At 40.4% G+C, this 24380-nt stretch overlaps 1 protein-coding gene across 10 annotated transcripts in view; it reads left to right on the top strand.

Moving 5' to 3' along the window:
- Positions 1–22754, top strand: part of LDLRAD4 (low density lipoprotein receptor class A domain containing 4) — a 279454-nt gene extending 256700 nt beyond the window's left edge. For 7 of the 10 annotated variants that reach the window (XM_083622667.1, XM_083622662.1, XM_083622666.1 and 4 more), the window contains 3 exons: positions 8822–8875; positions 10442–20340; positions 20372–22754. In XM_083622667.1, coding sequence (XP_083478793.1) covers positions 8822–8875; positions 10442–10984 — 597 coding nt within the window. In that variant the 3' untranslated portion in view covers positions 10985–20340; positions 20372–22754. Of the gene's footprint in view, positions 1–8821; positions 8876–10441; positions 20343–20371 lie in introns of all 10 variants that reach the window. The other 3 variants (XM_083622665.1, XM_083622664.1, XM_083622671.1) reach the window with 3 other exon arrangements.
- The last annotated feature ends 1626 nt before the right edge of the window (positions 22755–24380 follow it).

Below are 24380 nucleotides of genomic sequence, written 5' to 3'. Positions count from 1 at the left end.
GGGCAAATAGGAATGTAATAGTCTTAATCTGGCATTAAAAATGTTGGCATCAGACATGTCTCCTTTGAGAAAGCATTTCACAGTTGGGGCACCACCACAAAAAGTGTCCTCTGCTTTGTTACTACATATCTCTGTTAAAAAAGGTTACTTGGAGAAGGACCTCAACAGAAGATCTTAAGACACGGGCAAGCTGGAATGGGAACAGGTACTTCCTCAGATATCTGGATCCCAAAGTATAAGAACCAGCACCTTAAATTGTGCTCTTGAGAATATGCTAGTCTTTGTAATACAGTCATACCTCTTCATACATTTGCTTCAGGTTAAATCTTTTCAGGTTGCGTCCCGCGGCGACCCAGAAGTACCGGAAAGGGTTACTTCCGGGTTTCGCCGCATGCGCAGATGCTCAAAATGACGTCACGTGCATGCGCAGAAGCGACGAATCGCGACCTGCGCACGCACAGACGTGGGTTGCATTCTGCTCATGTTGCAAACGGGGCTCCGGAACAGATCCTGTTTGCAACCAGAGGTACCACTGTACTTTCAGAAGATATGAGTGCTGTGGTTGTAACCGTAAGAATTCTGATGGCCAAATTCTACACTAACCGAAACTTCCAGGTGGTTGACTGGTGTGGTCCCACATATAACACATATTAATCCAACCAAGAGTTACTAGAGCATGAATTGCCCTGGCATGGCCGACCTATCCAGGCCACCAAATCATTGGAAGCTGGTAAAAGGGCCTCTGTATTCTATCTCTAATAAATTCTGTGCTTGCTGATTTACTACAGAAAAGTTAGCAGAATTTTAAAATCCTTCTGCATTTTAAAGGCTGTGCTTGGCTTTGTTTCATTCAAGAAGTGTGAAGGCCCTTGCTTTTGTATCACATTTTTGTAGCTCATCCATCTCCACTGCCATCGAGGATCATTCATTGGGCTTTTCCTTATATCCTCACAAGGTAGATTAGGGTGAGAAAGAATTTACGGCCACTTAGGGAGCTCCATGACTAACTGGGGATTTGGATCTGGGTCTTTCTGATCCAGCACTACCCATGACTCTTCAAATGGTGGAGGCCATTCACAGAGGAAGGTATGACTGGTGCTCCCCCATTGTTAATATTGCCAAGTACTTTTTTTGTTTTGTTTTTAATCTTAGTCATGTTTAGCAATCCTGGGGCACTTAGCCATAATTTTACTGAACTAAGGCTATTTTTTAAAGGATGCTCAGGTTTTTGGAGGTCTGTCTTTCTGCATGCCAAACTGGCAGCCTTGCCTCATGGCAAATGAGTTGTATGACCTGTTCTCTACATATAAGGGAACTTCTACCAGCTGAATGAAATAAGTTGTTGACTCAAGTCTGGCCAGCGTGAATTGGGCTTCAGAACAGCAATGCAAATTCCATGGCCACTACACTATGTATGTATGTATGTTTGGGGTAGGGGTGGGGGGAGAGAAACCTGCAGTTTCTTCTTGGGTGGTTGTTTTCTACCCCTGGCATTACTGCTATGCAAAAAAACACATGCAACTGTAATAAATGCAACTTTTTTAATCAACAAGATCATATAAGGGCTAAAGAACTGACTAGAATACACCTACAGGAAAAGAAAGTATGAATGGGTGTGTAATGTTACGTACCCGTAATCATGCCTAGAAGTCCTGGTTAGACTGGGCTATCCAGATGTGCACTTATTGGCATGATAGTGCACATGTATGTTCCACACCCTTAATGTGTTTCCAGGAAGCGCCAGTGTGTTTGTAGCAAATGTATTGCTGCATGGAGTGCGCAGCTGTTCTCTGTAGTAGACATTTGGGTTGTAGTAATCAGGTTGGGTTGAAGTAATCAGGTGTGATCTGGGCTCTCAGTCTGGCATTTCTTTCACTGGTTGTATTCAGAATCTAAAAGGAAGTTTTAACTGTGGCCATCCTTAGTGACTGAGAGGTATCAAGTATCCAACGAATTAGATATTATCTGCCTCTCTGCTTAGATCTTGAACAACCACTGTGAACCGGAAGCCTCCAGTGACTAGGCCTTTATGTTGTCTGATTAAGATGACGGAATTGGAAAAAGCAGTTAGAGATGTATTGTAAAATCGTGCTTAAAAACAACAGCAAAAAACAAACAAACAACCCTTTAAAATTCTATTAAATTGTCAATCTTTTTATTTTATTTAAAGAATTTTGAAGGCCTTATTTCTTTTTAATTGGTGATAATGACTGGGTAGTTGATTGTGGGGAAAGTGATTATGTGTGTGCATATCCTGATTCCGGATTTAGAATGTTTGCTGACTAATAATGCCTGAAAGCCGCTGCAGCTTCCTTAACAGAAGAAGCCTCAGAGTCTTGGGTGAGGGGGAGCAAGATTTAAAAATATGACATATATGAAAGAAGTCATTTTTTTCTTGGCAGAGTTGAGTGAATTTAGCAAAAGTCTTTCTGGCTAGTTCTAGTGTAGTTGTACAGTTAGGGCTAGGCAGTCTTTTCTTTCCCTCCTCCCCTTACCTCCAAATTCTGAATATTCCCTTTCTGATTCCACGTTTAATATTCCTTAGAAAAATGCAAGATTCGTTCCTTTTTTCTCTTGCTACTTTGAACTGCTCCACCAGTTCTGCCTCTAATAACTGCAGCTCTTTCTTGTACAATTCCAAGATGCCCCACTGTCTAGGGGTGGTGGAGAGAAACATGCTGCTTGAGCAGTTTTGAACAGAATCACTATATGAACATGGAAACCATGCCTCCTATGAAGTCAGACTATTCATCCATCTAGCTTAGCACTGTCTACTTTGGCTGGCAGCAGCTCTTTGGTGGAGGTTTTTCACAAGCTCTGATATCTGGGATCTTCTGCATGCTCTATACAGTGAACTAATGCCTACTGCTAAAACAGAATAGGTGAAATGGTATAACTGGGTCAGTACCTTTTCTTGCTTATATATTTATCTCCTTGGCAAAAAACTAACCCAAAGAGAAATTCATTTTGTTTGAATCCTGTCCTTTGTATCTTCAGGTGCTGTTTCTAGCCTTGCTCCCTGACGACTGAATGTTTTTTTTAGGAAGGAAGTCTTTGCACATTCAGCCATATGTGCAAAGGCTTCCTGCTTGCAGAAGTTTCTGTTGTTGTGGCCATTAGAACCCTCTCTGCTGATCTTAGTACCTGAGAGGTCATGCTCTGTGGTGGCCCCAAAGTTGTAGAATTCCCTCCTTGCAGAGATTTGACTGGCACCTTCATTTATACAGCTTTCAGTGAATGCTGAAGACTCACCTCTTTACTTTGGCTTTTGACACTTGAGATGTATGTTTTTGAGGGCCCAGCTTTTTCTGTGATTATATGTTGTTTTGTACTGTTTTAATATTGTGTTTTAACTGTAACCTGCCCTGAGTGAAGTGAGGGGAGCGGATGATGATGATGATGATGATGAAATAATGTGTTTAGAGAAACTTGCCAGGGTTTAGTTCAATGATGCCAGGATTGAAGTTCAGGTAAAACATCTGTGACAGCTTTGTAATCAATGATCTACTTTACAGTGGTAATAAATAATGGGATTGCCCAACAGGCAAGAAGAAACATGCATCTTTTGTTCCACGCTGCATACTCTTGCTGTAAGCCATTGTATAGTGACGTATATTGTGTCATTTAAGAGAACTAGCAGGTGTCTTGCTGTTTGTGTATTGCAAAAATACATTCTTTCCATAATATTCTTTTCCCCAAAACGGTTTCATAAAAATGTTTCCTAGGTTTTTACAGAACTAGAACTTCACAATAATTGTGCAGTAACATTTCCCTTTGGAAGTTTCCTTGACTGCTGGGAGCGGGACAGGAAGGGTGTTTTCTGAAGCTCCGGTGCCATAGGTGGGCCTCTAAAACCAAAGGGAGTTGGAAAAGTATTACTCTTTGTTACTGCTGCTACAACTTCAGCCACAAGCCTAGTTACTTGTGGTAAGTTAGCATCTCTTCCTAACAGGCAAAGCTTTTATAAACTGGAAGACCCTGTGCATGGCTTAGTATCTTTTCAAGGATTTGTTTCTGAAGCTGAATTATTGTATCTAATCAACCAATCAAATCAGTCAGTTGCATACATACAGTAATCAATAAAACGGAAATAAAAAATCTAAATGCGCCTGCTTAAAGTTGCTGGGCACAACATGCATGGGGGTGGGGGGAGTTCTGTCAGGATTTAAGGTGTGCCATGATACAGGCTAAGTGTTTCTTTATGGATGTAGCACAGTCTGGAAAGGCTGGTTTGTCATGGTAACCCTGGGCAATTTCATAGACGTTTCTGATCATCTTTCTTACTTACGTTATGCTGTACAGTATAGCAAATATTTGTCCTGTGTCTGCTCAGTAAAAAGAAGTGAGGAAGATTTGAGTATGCAAATAGTTGTAAAACTTAGTGGTCCTAACTTAGTTGTTTTTCTGCTTATTTTGAACTGTCAGGACATTTTTCCACTGGTTGGAACCCCCCCCCCCAAGTGTGTTTCTTGCTATTTTATTTGTTGGTTTGCTTTTTTTAAAGGCTATTTTCTCTCTCTTTGAATTTGTCATGTGTGGCTTTTAATGGAATCCTGCATGTACTTGCCTGTCTCTTTCTAGTGTAGTATGCACTGTGGCATTGCTTATGCACTGCTTTGAAGAGGAAGTGTTTGGTGTCATTAAGAAATATATTGGTCTGCCTTGTTCTCTTTTCTTTGTCCCAAAGGACAGCTAGGCTATAACCAGGTAAAAAGTGCAGACCTTGTGTGCAGGGACCACGTTCAGCATCGTCCTGAGATCTGACATATCTGGCCTCTTGCTGCCACCTAGAGAAAAAATGGAAAAATGACACAGAAACCCCATTACTTGCGAATGCAGTGGGGAAGTTATTGTTATACGCATCCTTTTGCTTATTGTATTTCTAATATAATTAGAGCAACGCACCATTATCACACTTTTTATTCAGTCATAGGAACACATGTGTTGCGTTATCTTTTGAGAGACGTGACAACTTTTCCATCTTAGTCTTCATGGCTTCTGCTTGCTTTGCCTGATCTTGAGCCCAGGGGTGTGGGTGTGTGGCTGAATATCTACTTTGACCTTACTTCTGACACCAAAACCATGATATGCGTAGAATATAAAGCTATGTAAATATCTCCCTTTTGAGCAAGGTGATAGACTAATTTCACACTTGCCACTTTTGAGCTTCTTTCCTGCTATTGGTATATGTGTGTGCATTACAGAAATGAGGTTTTAAATGCGCTTTGTCCCCCCACCCCCATGGAATCTTTTTTTGAAATAGAGTTAAAAGTTAATAATTGGAGACCAGGATCCAAGTGTGTAAAAAGCACCTCTGATAAATCACCTTTCAGTAGCTCAATCGGTAGAACATGAGACGACAGAACGAAAATCTTTTCCCTTTTTATTATGTAATAGGGAATTGGTGTTTGGAAGCACAGTCGGTCTCTAAGTGGTACACCTTGACTTTCTGCTGCTGTTCCTCTTACAAGTTCCTTTAACTAGCAGACATAAGCTCTGTAAAATCGTGTAGCTTCCAATCCCAAAAGCATGACTCAGTGCCCAGGCCCTTGATACAAATTGCATATGTTAATTTATATTTATAGATGCAAATTTAGGTCAGCTTCCAGAGGAGAATTTGCCTTGTAAAGCAATGCAATTTTTAAAAAGTCCGCCCCCCCCCCCAAAACAAAACAAAGCCTTAGAAGAGACGGGAGATTCAGGGCCAGGTGCAAAAGACCTTGTATTCAAGCCCCCTGGGTCACACCCTGACAGTGTCCCTCCCCAAAATGTTTTGCCCATAAAATTGTCAGTTTGGAAAACTCCCAGTGGCCTAGTTGAGACATAACTATCCCAGCCCAACAAATGATGCTTTATGAGCCTGGGAACTCGCACACCACCCCCTGATCCTCATGTGCCCTGCTTCACCACAGAGTTCCTTGTTTCCCTTGACATTCAAATAGACAAATTATGGATTACAGTGCAATCACAGCCTGGATAGCTAGTAGGTTAGAGCATGGTGCTGATAACACCAAGGTTGCAGGTTTGATCCCTGGATGGGACACCTGGATTTTCCTGCACTGCAGGGGGTTGGGCTAGATGATCCTCAGAGTCTCTTCCAACTATAGGATTCTATGAGTCTATGAATCACAAACTTATCTTTTTGGAAGCAAGTCCCATTGAATCAACGAGGTTTATTCCTAGGTTCATGGGTGCAGGCTTGTATCCTTAAAAACTAAGATAGCTTCACTGGAGCCAGTAAGGGAATGTGAGCTTTCAGGCTCCTGGGCCAGTAAACCATAGTTTATGTAATTCATTGCATCTGTATGAAGCCAATATGTATTAAGAATTACAGGTTTTGAGACAGTTGATTTGAATTACTGTTGTGTCTTGAAAGAGTACAGTTACAAGTATTTGCAACTAATTTGGGGCCTTGCCGTGACATTAATTTTCTGGTTTGAGCATCTTAGACCTGGATGCCTCTTTTGTGAGCAGCACCTGCTTCTCTTTGACTTTTTGGAAGGCGCTTGGTTGTTTTAGCCTTTAGGCTTGCTTCAGAATTTTCCTTAATTTCCTTAGCGGAGGATGCTTTATGGGTACAGTTCTTCAAGCAGAAATCTCTGGCCAGAGACTAGGACTAAAGGGAAAAGGGAATAAGAGATGTAGGGAGAAGTGGTAGGAAACTGCAGCAGCAGCAGGCACTGTAAATGCAACAGAGACCTGAAGAAATTATGATGGAACCCATTTTAAGGTAGTTTTGCAAATATGAACTAAGGTGTCTCCCTCCCACTTGCCACCCACCTTCTACTCAGGTCACCTGCTCTTTTTCTTAATATACTACTGCAGTTGCATGTCACAACTCTTTCTCTGGGGGAAGGAGATGTGCACAGAAACCACTTCTCAGCTGCTGTGATGTTGGGTTTTTTTGGGGGGGGGAGAAATTGTCCCATGGAAATTAGAGTAGTTTGGATTTTCGCATTGTGGAATGTTCTGCCACCCTAGAGGGTGATCAAATTTTGCGTGTTTATTCTACTTGTATTTAGTAAATAAAGCTAATTTTGAAGCTGCGATTGTATTTGCAATTGGCATCCATGCATTGAACTGAAGAAACTGAAAAGTTTCCATGGAAAATCTACCCCATTTTGCCACCCAGCTGACAGGGTCTTCCCATCCAGGAAATGGGAGGCACTAGGAATGCCGTGAGCCCGCTTTCCTCTGCCAAGAAATGAAGAAAGCTGAGGAGTCCCTGAGCTGCTCTTCTGGGCCTTCTACATTGGGGAAATGCATTGGAATGCTATGCGTGCTGTATGTGTCTTTCATTTCTCAGGAGTGTGGATGGGCAAGATTCCTCTCAGGCTTTTTGTTTTTTTGGGTGGGGAGAAATTGGTTTATTGCCATGGAGGCCAAGCAAGTACCTATTTAAAGTGGGTGAGGGATGCACATAAGACTGTTCAAATACTAAGGAGAAATCCTAAACTGTGTCGACTTGGTCTATTCATGCCATCTTTAGCATCAAAGCAGTGTGTTAAAAAACCACCCACAGCATTCTTAACGACAGATGGACCACAGCCTGTTTGGTGCAATTAGCATTGTACTTTGCTCCCACTGGTGAGCGCAAAGAGCTGGATCCAGATCGAGGACAAAGAGACAGTCCTGGCAAAATTCTATTTCTGAGCAGATTTAAATGAGCTTGTTTTGATGATAACAAACCATTACCTCACTTCAATAATGGATTTATTTACACAAAGAGTACATTTCACCTTGGGATAATTAACTTCGTTAGGAGTGTCAATATTGGGACCTTGGCTAGCAATAGTGAAGTTTGTAGTGTAGCAGTGACCTTTATGTGCTCCCTCCTTCCTGACCAGTTAGGGTTTTTGGCCCTAGGGGCCCTAGCCATGTAAACGCAAAATGAAGATTCTGACTTGGGATAATCCTAAATGAATATTTTCATATTCATAGCTTTGATGGAAACAAATCTGAAGATGGAAGCTCTTTCTTTCTCTTTCTCTCTAGTTGGCTTAAAGTTTGTGCCTCAGTTTTCCTGATGGGCTGATCAGTAAAAATAAAAAAATGGAATATTATAACAGAAGGAATGATCCACAGAAATATTGGAGTCAGGCATAAAGAAGGGGCAGAGATTAGAGAGAGTCTACAAATATAGTGCTATAAAATCTTTACCGTAGTTTATTTTCATTGATGCAGTTGAGTTTCCACGGAAACTGGATCAAAAAGCCCCATTGCATGTCAACTAGCATATTTGAGTGCGATTTTCATGCGCTTTGTTGTCAGAGGAAACCTGCAACTACTGGTTTTACAAGCCATCTTCTACTTCTTTTAGATGGTTTTTAGTTTTTATGTATGGTACTTTTAGAAACTGGTAAGACAAAATAAGTATCTTCTAAATGTTCCCTTTGGCAAGTGGCAGGCTTGCTGAAAAAGAGAGAATACTTTTATTCAGAGTGTGTATTCACTGGATTGTGTTACAAGACCAGTTTAATTAAACTGGAGGTGTAAACTGACATAGACTGGAATGTTGTGCACTTACTGGGAAGTAAGTTCTGTAGAACTAAGTTGGACTTGCTTCGGAGCAGATGCACACAGGGTCAGGCTCTTAGGCTTCATTTACTAGTAGGACAGGCCCATTGGCTTAATTGGAATTGAATCACTGTATCTGCCGTTGGAGAAAATAAATATATCCTAATTCTTTGAGTATGTAAATGTTAGAGCAAATCATGGATGTTGTGAAGTTGACTAGGATGTTGAACATTAATATCATGAAAGTATAATAAGAAACCTTGTTCAGAAGCTAAGTGTTCTCTCGTTTTCTCTCTTGTGCTAGGAGGGGTGTTTGTGGCCATCCGACAGCTCATCTTCACGTCGGGGAGCTTCCGAGGTAAGCTCTCATTCACACTTCAGATCTTCCAGAAGCTACATTTTTGTTAATAGAACATATTTCCCCCTTGTTCTGTGACTGCAGTTTTGCAGTCATTTTCTGTCAGTTCAACTTAACTTCAAGTTAGGGCTGTCTTAAGCATATGCGGCACTGGGGTGCAAAGATCCGCCCCCCGCCCCGTTGCCCAGTCCCAGATGCGCAGGAGGGCAGAGCCGGCCGGCCGCCTCAGTGTCTCACTTGCTCAGTCGCCCCCGAACTCATGGTGCAGAGCCGGCCGCAGCAGAAGAGCCCACTGTGGCGCTCCGACCTATGGATGGGCTCTTCCCCGGACTCAACTCTTGGGCCCTGGCACCCGAGAGCCCGGGGCCTGGGCACCCCACACCCCTAGTGCCTATGGGTAAGACGGCCCTGCTTCAATTGTGTAGATTTCCGTAATTTTCCTAAAATAAGTGGGATCTTTGAGAGAGGAAGTGGTTTGTACAGTGGTACCTCGTTCTACGAACAGCCTAGTTCACAAACTATTTGGAATACAAACACTTCAAAACTGGAAGGTGTTCTAGTTAATGATCTTTTTTTTTTTGGAATCTGAACGTACTCTGTTCGGGGGTGCACTTCCGTTTTGAGTGCCACACTTCTGTTGTCTGGCAGTGCAGAAGGGGGTCTTCATGGTGTTTCCCGCAGCCACGAGGGAGGGAAGCTGCGTGCCTGCCAGCCAGCTGGTTTGCAGGTGTGCAACTCCTTCCATGCTGCTGTGGAAGGCACGCACTCTAGGGAGCATTTCCCACAGCAGCATGGGGGTGGGGATCTGTGGGGATCCCAGTTCAGCTGCTGATTGATTGTGTGACTGCGGAAATTGATAAAAGCCCCCCATCTAAACAATGACTATCATCAGTGCAGGTAAGATTTTTTTTTTAGTTTTCATTTTTATCATCCACAATACTGTTTTATTTTATAGTACAGTACATTGATTATTGCTTTCATTTTATGGATCAATGGTCTTGTTAGATAGTAAAATTCATGTTAAATTGCTGATTTAGGGATTGTTTTTTAAAGTCTGGAACGGATTAATGCATTTTGCATTACTTTCTATGGGAAAGTGTGCCTTGGTTGAAGAATGGACTTCCGGAACGGATTCAGTTCGTAAACCAAGGTACCACTGTAGTTGCTCGTGTAGAGCTCCTTGGGCCGTGGGTCCTCCTCAGGTGTTGTACACTGGCTAGGGTTCAAGGAATCGAATCAAAGACCCAGTGGAGAATATAATTTTGGATCAGAAGTTTCCTAAGTTTTGGAATTCATTCAATTTGTCTGATTGGTTAAATCTAATTTGTTTTCAGAAGTCTTGTCCTATGACTGAAACTCTTACGTGCCCTTTTCCTTGGCCCAGATGCTTGGGTTATATAAGACATCTTGGAGAATGTCATCCAGGAAAATAACCCTTTATGATGCTGTTTCCACATTATTCTACCCCACATCTGTTATGTATCTCTGTATTGAGTATGTCTAATACATGTGTGAACTAGGTTTTAACTTTATTGATTAGTTGATGCCTCCTCCTTCACACTGCAGATCATGTATGCCCCACGGTCCAGAGACAGGTTTACTGCTCCATCCTTTATGCAGAGGGAACATTTCAGCCGCTTCCAGCCAACCTATCCATACATGCAGCACGAGATTGACCTCCCTCCTACTATCTCCCTCTCCGATGGTGAAGAGCCGCCACCATACCAAGGGCCATGCACTCTGCAGCTTCGGGACCCAGAACAACAGATGGAACTCAACAGAGAATCTGTGAGGGCACCACCCAACAGAACTATATTTGACAGCGACTTGATAGACATTTCCATGTACAATGGGGGCCCGTGCCCACCAAGCAGCAATTCGGGCATAAGTGCAACCAATTATAGCAGTAATGGAAGGATGGAAGGACCACCCCCGACTTACAGTGAGGTCATGGGGCATTACCCAGGTTCCTCTTTTTTCCATCACCAGCAAAGCAACGCCCCTCCTTCGTCACATAGGGGGAGCAGACTTCAGTTTCAACAGAACAATTCGGAGAGCACAATAGTCCCAATTAAAGGCAAAGACAGGAAACCAGGAAACCTTGTCTAGTTTCCTTTTCCATATGCACTTGAAGAGAGAAGGAAGAATCAAGCAGGAGCAGGATAGAGGTTTCTATGCCCCTGTGCACAATATTGTTTTAAGTTTCATGTGATGCGGTTTCGTAAAACCAAATGTGCAAAGCTGTTGTTTCTGATTCCTTTCAGGGGAATTGCATGAAAAGTGGTTTGAAACAACTACAACCTTCCATTCAGTTTGGCCATGAGCAGTGTTCTACTTTTCTTTTCTTTTTGGGGGTGGGTGGGGGAATATATTATTATTATTTTAAATAAACTATTTGAATTTATTTAATTATAAGAGGTAACTTAGCACAGAAATATGGCTTACACAGCCAGTTTTATATTGAGTGAATGGCTAAAAGAAGAGGACAAGAAAGGGTTACTAGTTAAATGGGGGCAAAATTGGCCAGTTTGCTATCCTTACCCCGCCCTCCCAGAAGTGTGATTTTTTTATCTGACTCAGCATTTCTGTTTTGTGTGCCAAGGTATAAAGTTAGGGAAAAACCTAGATGAATACGAGGAATTAATTTGTGTTGTGATACAAGTGTATTAAATTTGCACTATATGAGAACTGTTTTACATGAAGTTCTTCTATATGTTGTCTTTTCACCTGTGGAATAATGATTAGCCCCTAGGAACCCTCTTCAGAAATTTGTCTAGGCTTCTGTTGATTAATCATTGAAAGGGGACTTTGATTTAATCAGATCTTTTACCATTTTCCATAAATAAATAAACGGCAAAAGACATCTTAACATGTTACCTTTTGCAATAATTTTTGCATTCAAACAGGACATTGGCAAGTTGTCTTAGAAATTTATGAGTGGAAGAAAGCAAATGTGAAATTACAGACGTTTCCTTTAGGTGGTTTTTGCTATAAGCCATTTGTTTAACTAGAAGCAGATAAAAATGCCAGATGCATTTACCTTTTTGTGTGTGATTACTAAATCTTATTGCTTGTCCCCCTCTCTTAAAAAAAAAATATGCAGTGTCCTTGTTACCTAAAGCTTCTGCAGATTTTTATCTTCACTGGAGCCCATAATCAGTTGCATAGCCTGACATCCTACAATAAATGGTTTAAACATACATTATGAGTTTTTGCTGTTAAATTGCACTTTTGTTGTGCTTTTCCTGTTATCTTTTGTGTGCTAGATCAGACCTCTGTAAGCCCTTTCCCTAGTAGCTTCCATTTCTTCTGCTAGTTTGACAATGCTAAAGTGGTTGTTTGCAGAGCTTGCACCATTAGAATGCTAGGGGGAATTGTTTGGGAATCTGAGTTAATCAGTTTTGTAATTGGTTAATCATGTCTTCATGCATTGATCTGAACTGGTTTATGTTGAGTGTGCAAACAGTTGTGTAAACTTGTTTTTAGGATCATGCTGTGTCATGTTTTTGAAAATCACTTTAGAACTGTACCATATACATTATTATTTTTAAAAAAATGCAGCCTAAGGCATCCCAGTGAATTTGTATTTGTATTTCATTCTGTGATTGATTACCTGTGTTGCAAATGAAATTGGAAGGTATTCCAAAGGGGACTGGTTGTGAAAACAAAGCACACACAAAGCACAAACAGGTACTTCAAATGCAGTTAACAAATGAACTTTAGAAGAAAGCGTCTTAAATTTTGATATTCCTGAGAGTGTTATAGCTGCATGGCAAAGATTTCCCTTGGAAGTCTCCCTTTTCTATAGTCATTAAGGGCACCATTTTGCAAACTCGAACAGCTGACAGGTGCACCAACTATTGTAATGACCTGCACTGTAGCCCTTGCTCAGCTTGATGAAGTTTGGATTTCTGTTGAACTTCACAAACTAAAGGAATTTAAGACTGAAACCTGATTGCCGAACGGAGTCTCTGATCTATGCAGAGTTTTTATGCCAAATCAGCATGTGTGGTGTATCTGTGCTTTAGATGTTTTCTCTGTATAAATATGCTTTCATTAATCTAAGGTGGCTTGTGAACTTGATGACTAGCTTGAGGGACAGTCCAGATAATAATCTAAAACCACAGAACCTTTTTGTGAGCTGACCAGAGCCCACTTCCTCATTGTCCTAAAGAAGCCATGATTTAAAAGCTCTTTTTCTCATCTAAGTAAGCGGGGCTGACTTGCATACCTGTCTGTCACGTGTTAACTAAATATCTCATGATAGCTTAGTTGTGTGAACAGCCACTACAAGTCGGCTATATTGAAGTTCTTGCTTTTTGTGAATGCTGTTCCTTTCAAGGGAGATAAGCTTATAAGGTGATTTAGTAGTATCCATTTAATAATATCCACTGGACTCTGTTCAGTGAGACTAAATGACCAGCTGTTCTTCAGCTCCTGCCTAATGTGATTTCCAAGTGAGATGTTTCTGAACTTAATATTACAGAATTAAATGGTTAGAGATGGGGCATACCTTTATATTATAATTTGGATTTAAAGTTTACACATGTGTTAAATTAGTTTGCATGTGTAGAAAGTTTCTTCTGTTGTATGATCTGATAATTTATTCAAACCTCTAAGGTCTTTGCATTTCAGCAGTCGTTAATTGGAACTCAGCTGACAAACTGGTACTTATTGGATCAACCGATGGGCAAGTAGGTGTTGGCATTAGATCACCTGGACTCCAAATTTCCTCCCTGCTTTGCCAAGAATGTATTCCATAAAAGGTAATGCTGTTGGATTTGGTCTAGTGTTAAGTTTAAGCACTGATCTGCAGAGGGTTAGGATTATTTCTAGGTGGCTGCCACAAGCTCCTGATCTCTCCCGATTTCCTGTGTTTATTCAAAGGTTTTATTATTTCAGAAAGCTCTACATCGTTCATGCATTTGGCGTGAGGGCTTAAAGATATATGCATATTCATGAGCAGATGCTTACCCATGAGATGGCCCATCGTTATGTGTCTAAGCAGTATCAAGGCTGAAACATCTTTCTCCTTTATACTTACATAATCTCCAACTTAAATATATGAGACCACATTAATGTCATCCTGAGCTGGGACAATCTCTATTTGGCTGGCTGTTGGGTTCTTTCTTTCTTTTTCCTTTGCTGCATCTGTGAGTATTGAGATGTTTCTCCTTTGTTGCTGTCCTTTTTCACACCTGCAAGGGCATTCCTGACATAATGAATTTGATCCCAGGTTCATTAATGAGAACAAAGTTTGTTTAGCATCTTGGATAAGAATTGCTAGTGAGCTTAGAAGTGCGTAAATTCTAATGTGCTGCTTTGTGCATCCTTTGTACTTGCTTCAAGACAAGACTTAATGGGGCATGGATTCTTTTTTGGGGGGCAGATATTCTTGAATGATGTGGGAAGAGATGTCAAGGGGTGGATCGCTATGTTTAAAATGCAAGATAATTTCTTAAATCAAAACAAATCCTGACTTGGTGCAGGATGACTTTAAAAAAACAGTTCTAAGCTGAAAATCTCATCAACTCTACATCTGAAAAAAGTGCCCTTCCAAGCAGGCCCATGTAGGGGGCGGAAGCCAGATACATTTGCCCCAGACCTCGGATTGCTAAATTGGGGGGGGGGGGGGGCGGCTCACCAGTGGCCTGCTGGACCTACACCGTTTGAGTTTATAACGTTATTCCAACAAGACTCCCACCCCCCGGCCTCAGACAAGCGCTACAGAGGCCTGCTCCCAAATATTGCACCCAAGTCTTGGCAAATAATAGCAAAAGCTGGTCAAGATTATTTTGATACCTGAGGTAGTCCCTCTCCTTAACATTAAAAGCACACAGACAGTCTGTTGCCCTTTCAGTTCATCCAAAATCAGCTGCTTGAAGTGGCTGTCTCTGTGTCAGGGTGGGGCTGGTCCTGCCCATGAAACATGCAAAGTGTGTATAGACCACAAAATCGATGTCCCAAACCTTTTCATGTTTAGCATCATTCAGAAGGGAGCAGCTTCTCTTTATAGAGACACACACAATGCTCAAACCAACCTATGACAGAAGGGATGTGTGGAAACTGGCTGCTCCATTTTTTTGTAGACTATATGCAAGAGAGGATTGAAACCCAACTTTGAGGATTATCCCGGGTCATTTTTCTGTTACAGTGTGTGGCAGTCTCCCAAACGTCAGATGTTATGCAGGAGAATAATGCAAAAAATGGTTTCCTTTTTCACCTCTCAAGCTTCTTTCAACTAGGGCTTGAGACCATGTACAATCAAAGAACACTTGACTTTTAAAATTGCTTTTAGTTTGGTACAGATTAAACTATTTTGCAGCATTCTTCAATTGGTTTTGAAAATCAATTGTATGTGAATCTAGTTCTTTCAGAATTTGCAGTGTTATCTTCCCTTTTTCCTGTGGAGGAGAAAAAAATTCACTAGTATTAATAGACTTTATTCAACACTTTTGTTAAAGGCCTGCATATATGGGATCACTATTTAAAATGTTATAAATGCCTCTTCCTAGGAAGGAAATGATAAAGGTTTATGTGGCGATTCCTATTGAGAACTCTAGAAGAATTCTAGCTCAGAACTAGCTCACAAGTTCTTCACTTGTGAAAATGGTGAACTGAGGGGCTTAAGGTGGTAAGATAATTTAGCCTAAATTTAAGAAGCTGTTTTAGGACTCTCTTAATTGTGCAGTTTAAAAGTGAAAGTTAAGTGTTATAAGAGAGTACCAATGGGAGCTACTTATTTCATTGCACTCCATGTACATTTTCAGGGCTTCATTCCTACTTGTTCGGTGTTGGGCATGAAATTAAGTTACATCTGTTATGTCTTCCAATTCATTTACACAAAATACTGTATACTATAACCTCACACCACTTTGCACAATGAGTTCTTTGTATGTAGAACGTTTAAAGATGCATCTAGATTTGTGGGTTTGGAGTGATACTAACATATGCAAACCACACAGGAGCTTTACCAGTCTTCACATTTATTCTTGCTAATCAAAATGGCAGTCTTGAGCATCAGCTCAGTGGACACATTCCAGAACAGTGACTTGTAATGTGCAACAAACAGATACTGTTTCTGGTTGGTACCACTTTTCTTGTTTAGGCATGATAATACTAAATCAACAGGGGCAGGTGGTGTCATCAGGATGCAGTAAGTCTTCAGTCCACTGAAGCTGCACCATAGCATGACTGGTAGAAATTCTGTTTTCTTGTTTTGAAACTTCATGCATGCAGAAACTCAAAACTGCCCCTGCAGTTTCATATGTCCGAGAGATATCATACTGTTCAGTTAACTGCATGCTCTTTGGCCAAGAAAAAACCCAGATCACTTTGCTGTTCTGATAATACTGCGTTATCACACTATAATTTACTTTTGTTCTTGTGCCTGTGTAATGTATGACACGGAATCATATTTAGGCATTTAATGTTTTTCCAGCTACAGACTAAACTAGGGAGGCAGAGGTGTTTCCTCCCTCCATACAAATCAAACCCCTTGCTACAACATCTCTCATATTCCAGCTTTTGGATCGCTTTAGTAAAAAATTAACCTTCATTTATATATCTTTTTAATTTGGAGGAAAACTTGGTTGTGAAACAATGCTACCTTTGTTTTATAGACATGGATGTGGTAGTGGTGGCGGAACCCTTTGAAAATATTAGAACTCTTAACTCAGTAAAAAAAAAAGTCTCTAAAATGATGTGCAATGCACACAATTGTTCAAGGTGTTATCTTGACATAACTTCCAAATGGCAGTGTAGTGAAGCCAATGGAATTTCTATATATCACTTCAATATTTGCTTTTGTAGATACATTGAATGTCTTGTCTATTCAGATTTTAGAAACTTTTTCAGTACTATTCCAGAGATTTGGTATGGATTTTTTGAATGGTATAAATCAACTAATTAAGCCTTTTTGCCATTAGAACTACAAATTTGAGAGGACCTGGTAAAGGCAGAAGTGTTTGTCACGAGAATGCAACAAGTATTTGGTCAGGTGATTACTTCTAGTTATTTCTTCTTTTCACATGTTCTTCTTGTTCATATATTTCTTGCTGGGACACAAGTGGTGCTGTGGTCTAAACTACTGGGTCTCCTGGGCTTCCTGATCGAAAGGTCAGTGGTTTGAAACTGCTTGATGGTGGTGAGCTCCCGTTGCTCTGTCCCAGCTTCTGTCAACCTAGCAGTTTGAAAGCACGCCAGTGCCAAGTAGATAATTAGGCACTGCTGCTGCAGGAAGGTAAATGGCGTTTCTGTGCACTCTGGTTTCCGTCACGGTGTTCATTTGTGCCAGAAGCGGTTTAGTCATGTGGCCACACGACCCGGAAAGCTGTCTGTGGATAAACGCCGGCTCCCTCGGCCTGAAAGTGAGATGAGCACCGCAACCCCATATTCGCCTTTGACTGGACTTAACCGTCCAGGGGTCCTTTTTTATATTTCTTGCTACCCCATACCCCACCCAGGCGTATGTGCGAGAACTTTCATTCCACCCAAGATCTCTCTTCTTTGCAAGTGTCCTGTCCAGGACTACTTTTGGATTGATGCAAGTAGAAAAGCATCCTTTTGAACCTATGGAAGCAGAATCAGCAACACCACACAAGCACTACCTTGTCTGTGGGTGTAGTTTGGTCAGTACTTGCTTTTTAATTTGGATCGTTACCTTTCTAAAGAAAAATGAGCAAAGGTTTTTCTTTTTTAAAAATCCCCTCTTTGCCTTCATTTCACTGTTTGCTTGTCAGCGAATATTACTAAAAAATTCTGTTAAATCCATTATTTTCTTTCTCAAAAGTCTGCCTCCCCCTACCTGTATGTGCACCTTTGTGTATGTGTCTGCCTAGATTTGGTTAGGAAGAATGCAGTTTTCCTCCCATTCTTTGAATGGAGGCATGGCAAAAGTAATTTCTTCTTGTACTCTGGTATGATCCTTGGGGGAAGTTTGTGGCTGTCAGGTAGTTTCTACTGCTACTAGTGCTTAGAATTGGATTTGAAAATATGTATGGCTAAGGCCATCAAGCAAGGCTTAATTTTTCTTGTATTGTAGAACTCCATGGAAGATTTCCCTTCCTAAATTAACTCTAATTAATAGAATGCTATTGTTGTTGTTCCAAGTCTTCCTAGAGACAGGGCTCATTCATATACATTTTCCTTGATGGATAGGCTACTTAGTATATATTGGAAAAATGCTTGCTACAGGCTTTGGGGACTATGTCAAACAAGTGTTCCTTAAAAATAAAGAGGCCCCTATATGGAGACTGATGCTTGCAATTTGGATGACCCCAATGGCTTAAGACAAGTAAGTTTTCTGTGACAAGGTATAAGAAGACAATGACATTATTCAGTTATGTTGACCGAGGAACCACCAATCATTTGCCAAAATAAGTATTCCCCCCCCCCCACTGAAATGTACCCTCCATCCCTGGCACCCGAGGGGCATACTCTTAAAAGCACTCTGAAGGTAATTGGATTATCCAATTATTGACTTGTAGTGAAAAGGTATACTTTATGGCCAAACTAGCCATTTCACTTACGGACTTTCCATAATAGACAGGCTTACTCACTACTTTATTTCAATATACTCCTGCTGAAGTCAGTGGTGTGTATGGTAAATTCCCTTTTGAATGCCAGTTTTGAAGGTGGCTTTACTTTTTTAGGTGATTCATTTGCCTGGTTTAATTTTTTTCTGATAATATTACAGTGATGACAACCACCAGTGTCAAATGTTAGAACTACAAATATATTGGTGAAAGTTCTCATACTGTCTTTTATTGCTTCTTTCTGTTCTGAAGAACAAATGGAAGTGCTGAGACTAGTTGGAACATGTCTTAAACAAGGCCAAACACAAATATTTTCCCCAGCTTACATGAATTTTGGTGGCTCGAAATCCAATACACTGAATAATATCCAACTCCCTTTTAATGCTAGAAAACTGTCCATTGGGTTACGGGAAAATCTTTTATTCCAGTCCCACCAAATGTGTGTATTGACAATGATGGCTGTTGAGTCGTCCAGTTGTATTCATGAAAGTGTTCCATTCAAATTGGCATGGGTTTAATTTGATGTAATTCTGTGTAGGATCAGGCTGTTTGTTGCAGTATTGCTGCTGCTGCTGCTTTAAGTAGAGTTGGTATGTGAGGTTCTTTGTTTAGATACAACATGGTATGTGCTAGGATCTCATTTCCATTTCCCTCCCCACCCCATATCTTTGCCCTTCAAATAAATAAATATTTTGTCGGTGTTTGTCCCATACGTTATGAAAGGGATATGACTTTAAATGTATACATGTGTGTATAAAATATATCATTTGGAGGTATGCACGATTATAGTTCATAAGCAACTAAGGTGCCTCAAGTTCAGGACCCCCCCCCCCGCACTCTCTAGGCTTGAAACTTCAAAGGCCATTGACATTCCCAGTGACTTGAATGATCATTTGTATCGAGCCTGTTCTCCCAGCTTTGTTGTGCCTCACTGAAAATGGTGCTTTTTTTGGTCATCCGTCTCTTCAATTTTGATTTTTAAGGGTGCTGTATATAACATGAATATATTATGCACATATCCTACCCAATGGGTAGAAAAACGAAACAAAACCCATTGTTAATATTGTAACATAATGTATAGAAGATAACTGTTTAAACACAAAAAGGCATAGAACTTGTGAATGCCTACTTATGTGCTTCATCCTTTTTTGTAAGAATTTGCAAAAGAATGCATACAAAGGACAGGAAGTCCCATGTATTTTTATTTTCCTATGAAATATCAAAGTACTATAAGGGAAAAAAAAGTTTGAACAAACCAGTTTTGATTATTAGCCTGTTGATGAGAATTGGTTGCTTGATGCATCTCTGCTGTAAGGAGTCACTTGTGAGTGGTGTTTGCGTGTGTCACTTTAAATGCATAAATACTTAACGTTGTAGTTAGCTGCTGATTTTTCCTTGTTGCTTTACTTGTTATGAGATTAGACCAGCCTTGGCTTCTTTTTGTTATTTATGACATGATCAACCTAGAGATGGGCTGAATCCTAAGAACACCTATATTTGAAATGCCAACATTTTAAAATAAGATTTGGTTAAAGTAGGAACTTAATTCCAAACCACCCTTCAAAATGAAAGATGGACAAGCATTTTTGTTTCACAGGAGCAGGATTTTTTTTTTAATGCCATTTTAAATTTAGTGTGTGGTCCAGGCAGTGATCTTGGGGGGGGGGGTGAATTGGTGTTCCCTGCACATCTTTCCTTTGCAGTAGGAATGTGCTGGTCACTGTGATACAAGACTTGCTATCCAGTCCTTATAACCCAAGTGATATAAGGAATAACACATACTGCTGCTACCCTCCCACAAAAATAACAGAATTTTGCAGGTTCTTCACTGCACAAACTTTCATGCACTTTTCATTTTAGTGAACACAAGCACTGCCATCTTGATGTGTCTTCCCAACTTGTCCATCCAGAGTGTGTGTGTGTGTGTGTGTGTGAGAGAGAGAGAGAGAGAGAGAGAGAGACAGACAGACAGACAGACAAGATTTTAAAAGGTTCTGGTTGCCCATTGCAGGTTGAACTTGGGAATGCTTGATGTTATGGTGACTTTTGAAGGATGCAAGCTACTTTTCTTGCAAGACCTCTTTTTCTGGCCAATGGATTTTTTTTGTTTCTTTTCTTATGAAAGAGTCTATTGCATTTTTTTTTTTGCTTTTGCGACTTTGTTTTTAATTTGGATAATGAGACAGGACTTAGACCCTTGATGAGAACAAGGAAAATATTGTTTGGTGTGGCAGGTGCTGTGCTCAGCAAGGTTGCCTTGGCAGTACAAGTTCACCATCTGTCTGCACTGTATCCTGCTTCTGGAGCTTAGGCTTATTAGGCAAAGCAAATACCTCAGAAAGAACTAAGGCAGGTTTTTAGTGTTGAAGACAGCAGAATATTGTAATTATTTTTCTTTTCTTTTTTAAAGGAACCCTTTTCAATATCCTTGTTGGTTCACAGGTTCAGAATGACCTTGTTACTCAAGAGTGTGAAATTTGTTCCTCTAGCAAGTCTATGTTTTCCTCCTCTTGAGTGACACGGTGATGATGTGGATGCCTTTCAGGTTAAACTCAACAGAACTATCCTAGTCGGTCTCTTCTAGCCCACCCCCAGCAAAGCTGGACCACAAATTGATGCTTGACCACACCTTTGTTGACTTAACTTACAGGAATGAAGAGAAGTCCTCCATGTCTCGTGGTGGCTGTGTTCTCAGGAGACATTGTGGCTTTCAAAGGCTGTGCTTAAAAAGTTTTTTTTTTTTGGTTTGGCTGCCCTTGTCAGCAATCATTATCTAGGTCATTGCTGGAGGACTGATCCAAATCTGAGAAGCAGTCTGCATTGTCTTTCACAGTGGAGGTCAACAAGGCCAAACAAGTTCAGAAATGTGTTCTTCGCTAAGCTCTTACTAGCATATCGTTACTTCTGTACCAGGCCTGCAGTTTTGCTTGTTGATATCCTTCTAGGAAATATATACTTCTATCCTGTACCAGGATACTAATTGCTATCCCCATCCTCAAGTACTGTGGTGTTTGTGGCGCTTTCATATTTTTGCCATCTGTTCCGTTCTTCCACCTCCACACCCACACTAGATATTTTTAAGTAGCCTCCCAAAAACTTGTGTGCACGGTTTAAATATTGTTTGTTCATTTGGTTGGGAGATGGAGTGCTAACCTTTTAAACTTTTGTTGTGCTGACCATTTCCTTGCTTGCTCTGCGCTATTGTGATGTTCTCCACAGTAGATGAAACCTTGCATGTTAGTGAACTGTGTGCAGGGTGGTATTTAGCATGCAGGTTGAAAATTGCAATAACAAAATGTTTTATACCCATTGGACCAAAAAAAAAAAAAAAAACCAACACCCCCAAACCCTCAAAACCCTTCTCTTTAAAAATAATCAATCTGCTTTGAATCTGCAGTGAGGAAAGATATGATAAAAACCTGTCAAGTAGACCTGGAGCTCCGTTCAGACTTTGCCACTTATTAGATATCTATCATTTTAAATCAAACTTTAGCCCCCCCACCCCACCCCACAACAACCTGCATACAACCAAACACTTTCCCTCTGGAACAAGAGCTCAAAGGCATGTTGTTAAGACGGCAAAAATTAAAACAGACTTTATCAGAGTAACTATTTTCTTTACGTGCAGTACTAAAGCAATTTACACATTACCAGAGACCTTGGTCTTCAAATAGCAAATAATGTTTCTATTGTTTGCACACTAACTTGGCTATTAGATACTGAATTTACTGCTGCGTTCATGCCTGCTTTCAGTACATTTTATTATTATTTTAGTGTTAATTTTCCAGCCTATAATCTGTGTTACACAATAAGGTGCATATGATTTGTTGCTTTCCAAACTGGGTCATATGTTCTGCTCTTATGTCTGCCTTGGTTGTTTGTGTTTGTTCATTTTCTTTGAAGTTATTCCAAAAATACAAATAATACAGCACTATCTACAATATTTAGTCTTTCATTTAAACTTTTTAAAAGGTATCTGGGGGGGAAATTAAAAAAACGTGGTTTTTATTCAAACTTATTGGTAGTGGTTCATGTGAAACTACAAGGAATCTTAACTTGCTTTAAGCTTCTGTTGTTCCCTTTAACCTCAATTTGCTGCTTAATTTCTAATGTAACTTCCAGTTATATGCAGAAAAAGATTTCAGCAGTTGTGTACCTGCCTCCTTTTAACTGAGCAAATGGTGATGTTCTAGTTTTTAGACCTAAGGTCTGTTATTGCAATACTTTTAAAGGAAAATGTTGCTCTAAGTGCTGTTGTTAGTTTTAAATACAGATTTTATGCTTGTTCTTAAGGAGCTGTGGTCAAACCACAGAACAAAGCTATTAAAAAATCAAGATGTTAATTGGTCTCTTGTTCAGTTTTTTCTTTTCTCAAACAGATGATGCTCTAAAATGAGGGGGCGGGAAGCCTAACAATGTTACAGATGCTTGAATATACTCTGGAAATGCAACATACATTTAAAACCCATGACATCCCCCAAAGATGGGGAAGTTTTGTTAAGTGTGCTGGGAACTGTGTAGCTCTATGAAAAGGAAACTACAGGTCTCGGGATTCTAGGCTGTAAATTTGTTTTGGATGCAGTGTGAATTTGCTTCCTGCTACAGCTCATATTGAGTTCAAGTATGTTGGGAGGGGGAGGAGCCTGTGAAAACTGTCGAACTGTAGCAAAAAGTGATAACTACAGCAAAATGGGTTAATATCAGGGCATGCCCAGATAGGCTGATTGGAAAAAACGTAAGAAGAGCGTTTCCTTGGGCTATAAACTGCTTGTTCCAACAGCATAATCTCCCTCCCCTCCCACACTGTGTGGTGTTTTGGGGCTTCTCTCCACCCTCCAGAGCAGATCTTTGGGGGGGGGGGAGGTCTAACTGTGCTAGTTCTGCTGGTTTCTGCTAGTGCGACAATTTAGTCATATAGGACTCATTGGTTTTAAACTTAACTTTTAAAAAATTTACTATAAAAATTAAATAAATCCAAACCTACTTTTACTGAATCCTCTGGGTGTATCTTCCGACAACACTTTTGAGAGAGTTGATTTCTTCTCCCTGTCCCCCAAAGCTTCATTTTATAGATTCCACTAAAGAAGATAAAAGCTAAGTTTGCTTTTTTAACCCTGGTCCCAAATCCCCAATGCACCAGTCAAATGTACACAGCTTCATTTCTGAGACTGCTTTGATCTTTCTCCTAATCTGCTTTTCACTGTAATTATATTTGTTTGAAAATATGGCTTCCATTTGATTGTGCCTCCTGAAATCATTGCCTGTCAACCAGCTATAGACAGGGTCACTCTCATCTCCATAGGTGGTTTCCGGCTGGAAGTTGAATCCAGTATCTGTCTGCTATTATGTGGTAGAATGTTCAGGGTTCGCTTTCAGCCTCCCAAACGTATTGATTTTTAATAATAATAATAATCCCTTTTCTAGCTAATGCTCTCTTTCTGAGACTTTGCTGCTTAGACAAAAAATTAATTAGGCTTCTTTTTCATTATCACATTTTTTTTTTGATCTGCTGTGCTTTGAATGAGTTCTAATTAAAATGTGCAGTTAAAAAGAAACCCTGCTTCCTGTATCATCTCCTGAAATGACCTCATTTACACTCCATTAAGAGGCCAGGACATATTTTTATTTTGTTTGATGCTTTTTCTGCTTTATAAATCCAAGGATTATGGTTATTAGTTTAAGTTAGCCCAATTGGTCTTGGCCAGCATTGGAGATTACAGTGGTATCTCGGTTTAAGAACAGCCCTGTTTATGAACTATTCAGTTTACGACTGCAAAACCGAAAAAAGTTCCGGTCTGCAAAACCGGAAGTAGTGTCCTGGTTTGCGAACTTTTCCTCGTTCTAAGAACGGAAGCCAAATGGTGGAAGGGCACTGGCGGTGGGAGGCCTCATTAGGGAAAGCGCGCCTCAGTTTAAGAACAGACTTCCGGAACGGATTAAGTTCGTAAACCGAGGTACCACTGTATAGT

Source organism: Podarcis filfolensis (genome assembly GCF_964270895.1).
Source record: "Podarcis filfolensis genome assembly, chromosome: 7".
Classification (NCBI taxonomy): Eukaryota; Metazoa; Chordata; class Lepidosauria; order Squamata; family Lacertidae; genus Podarcis; species Podarcis filfolensis.
Note: the sequence above shows the minus strand (reverse complement) of the source record. Positions and strands in the feature narration are given on the sequence as shown.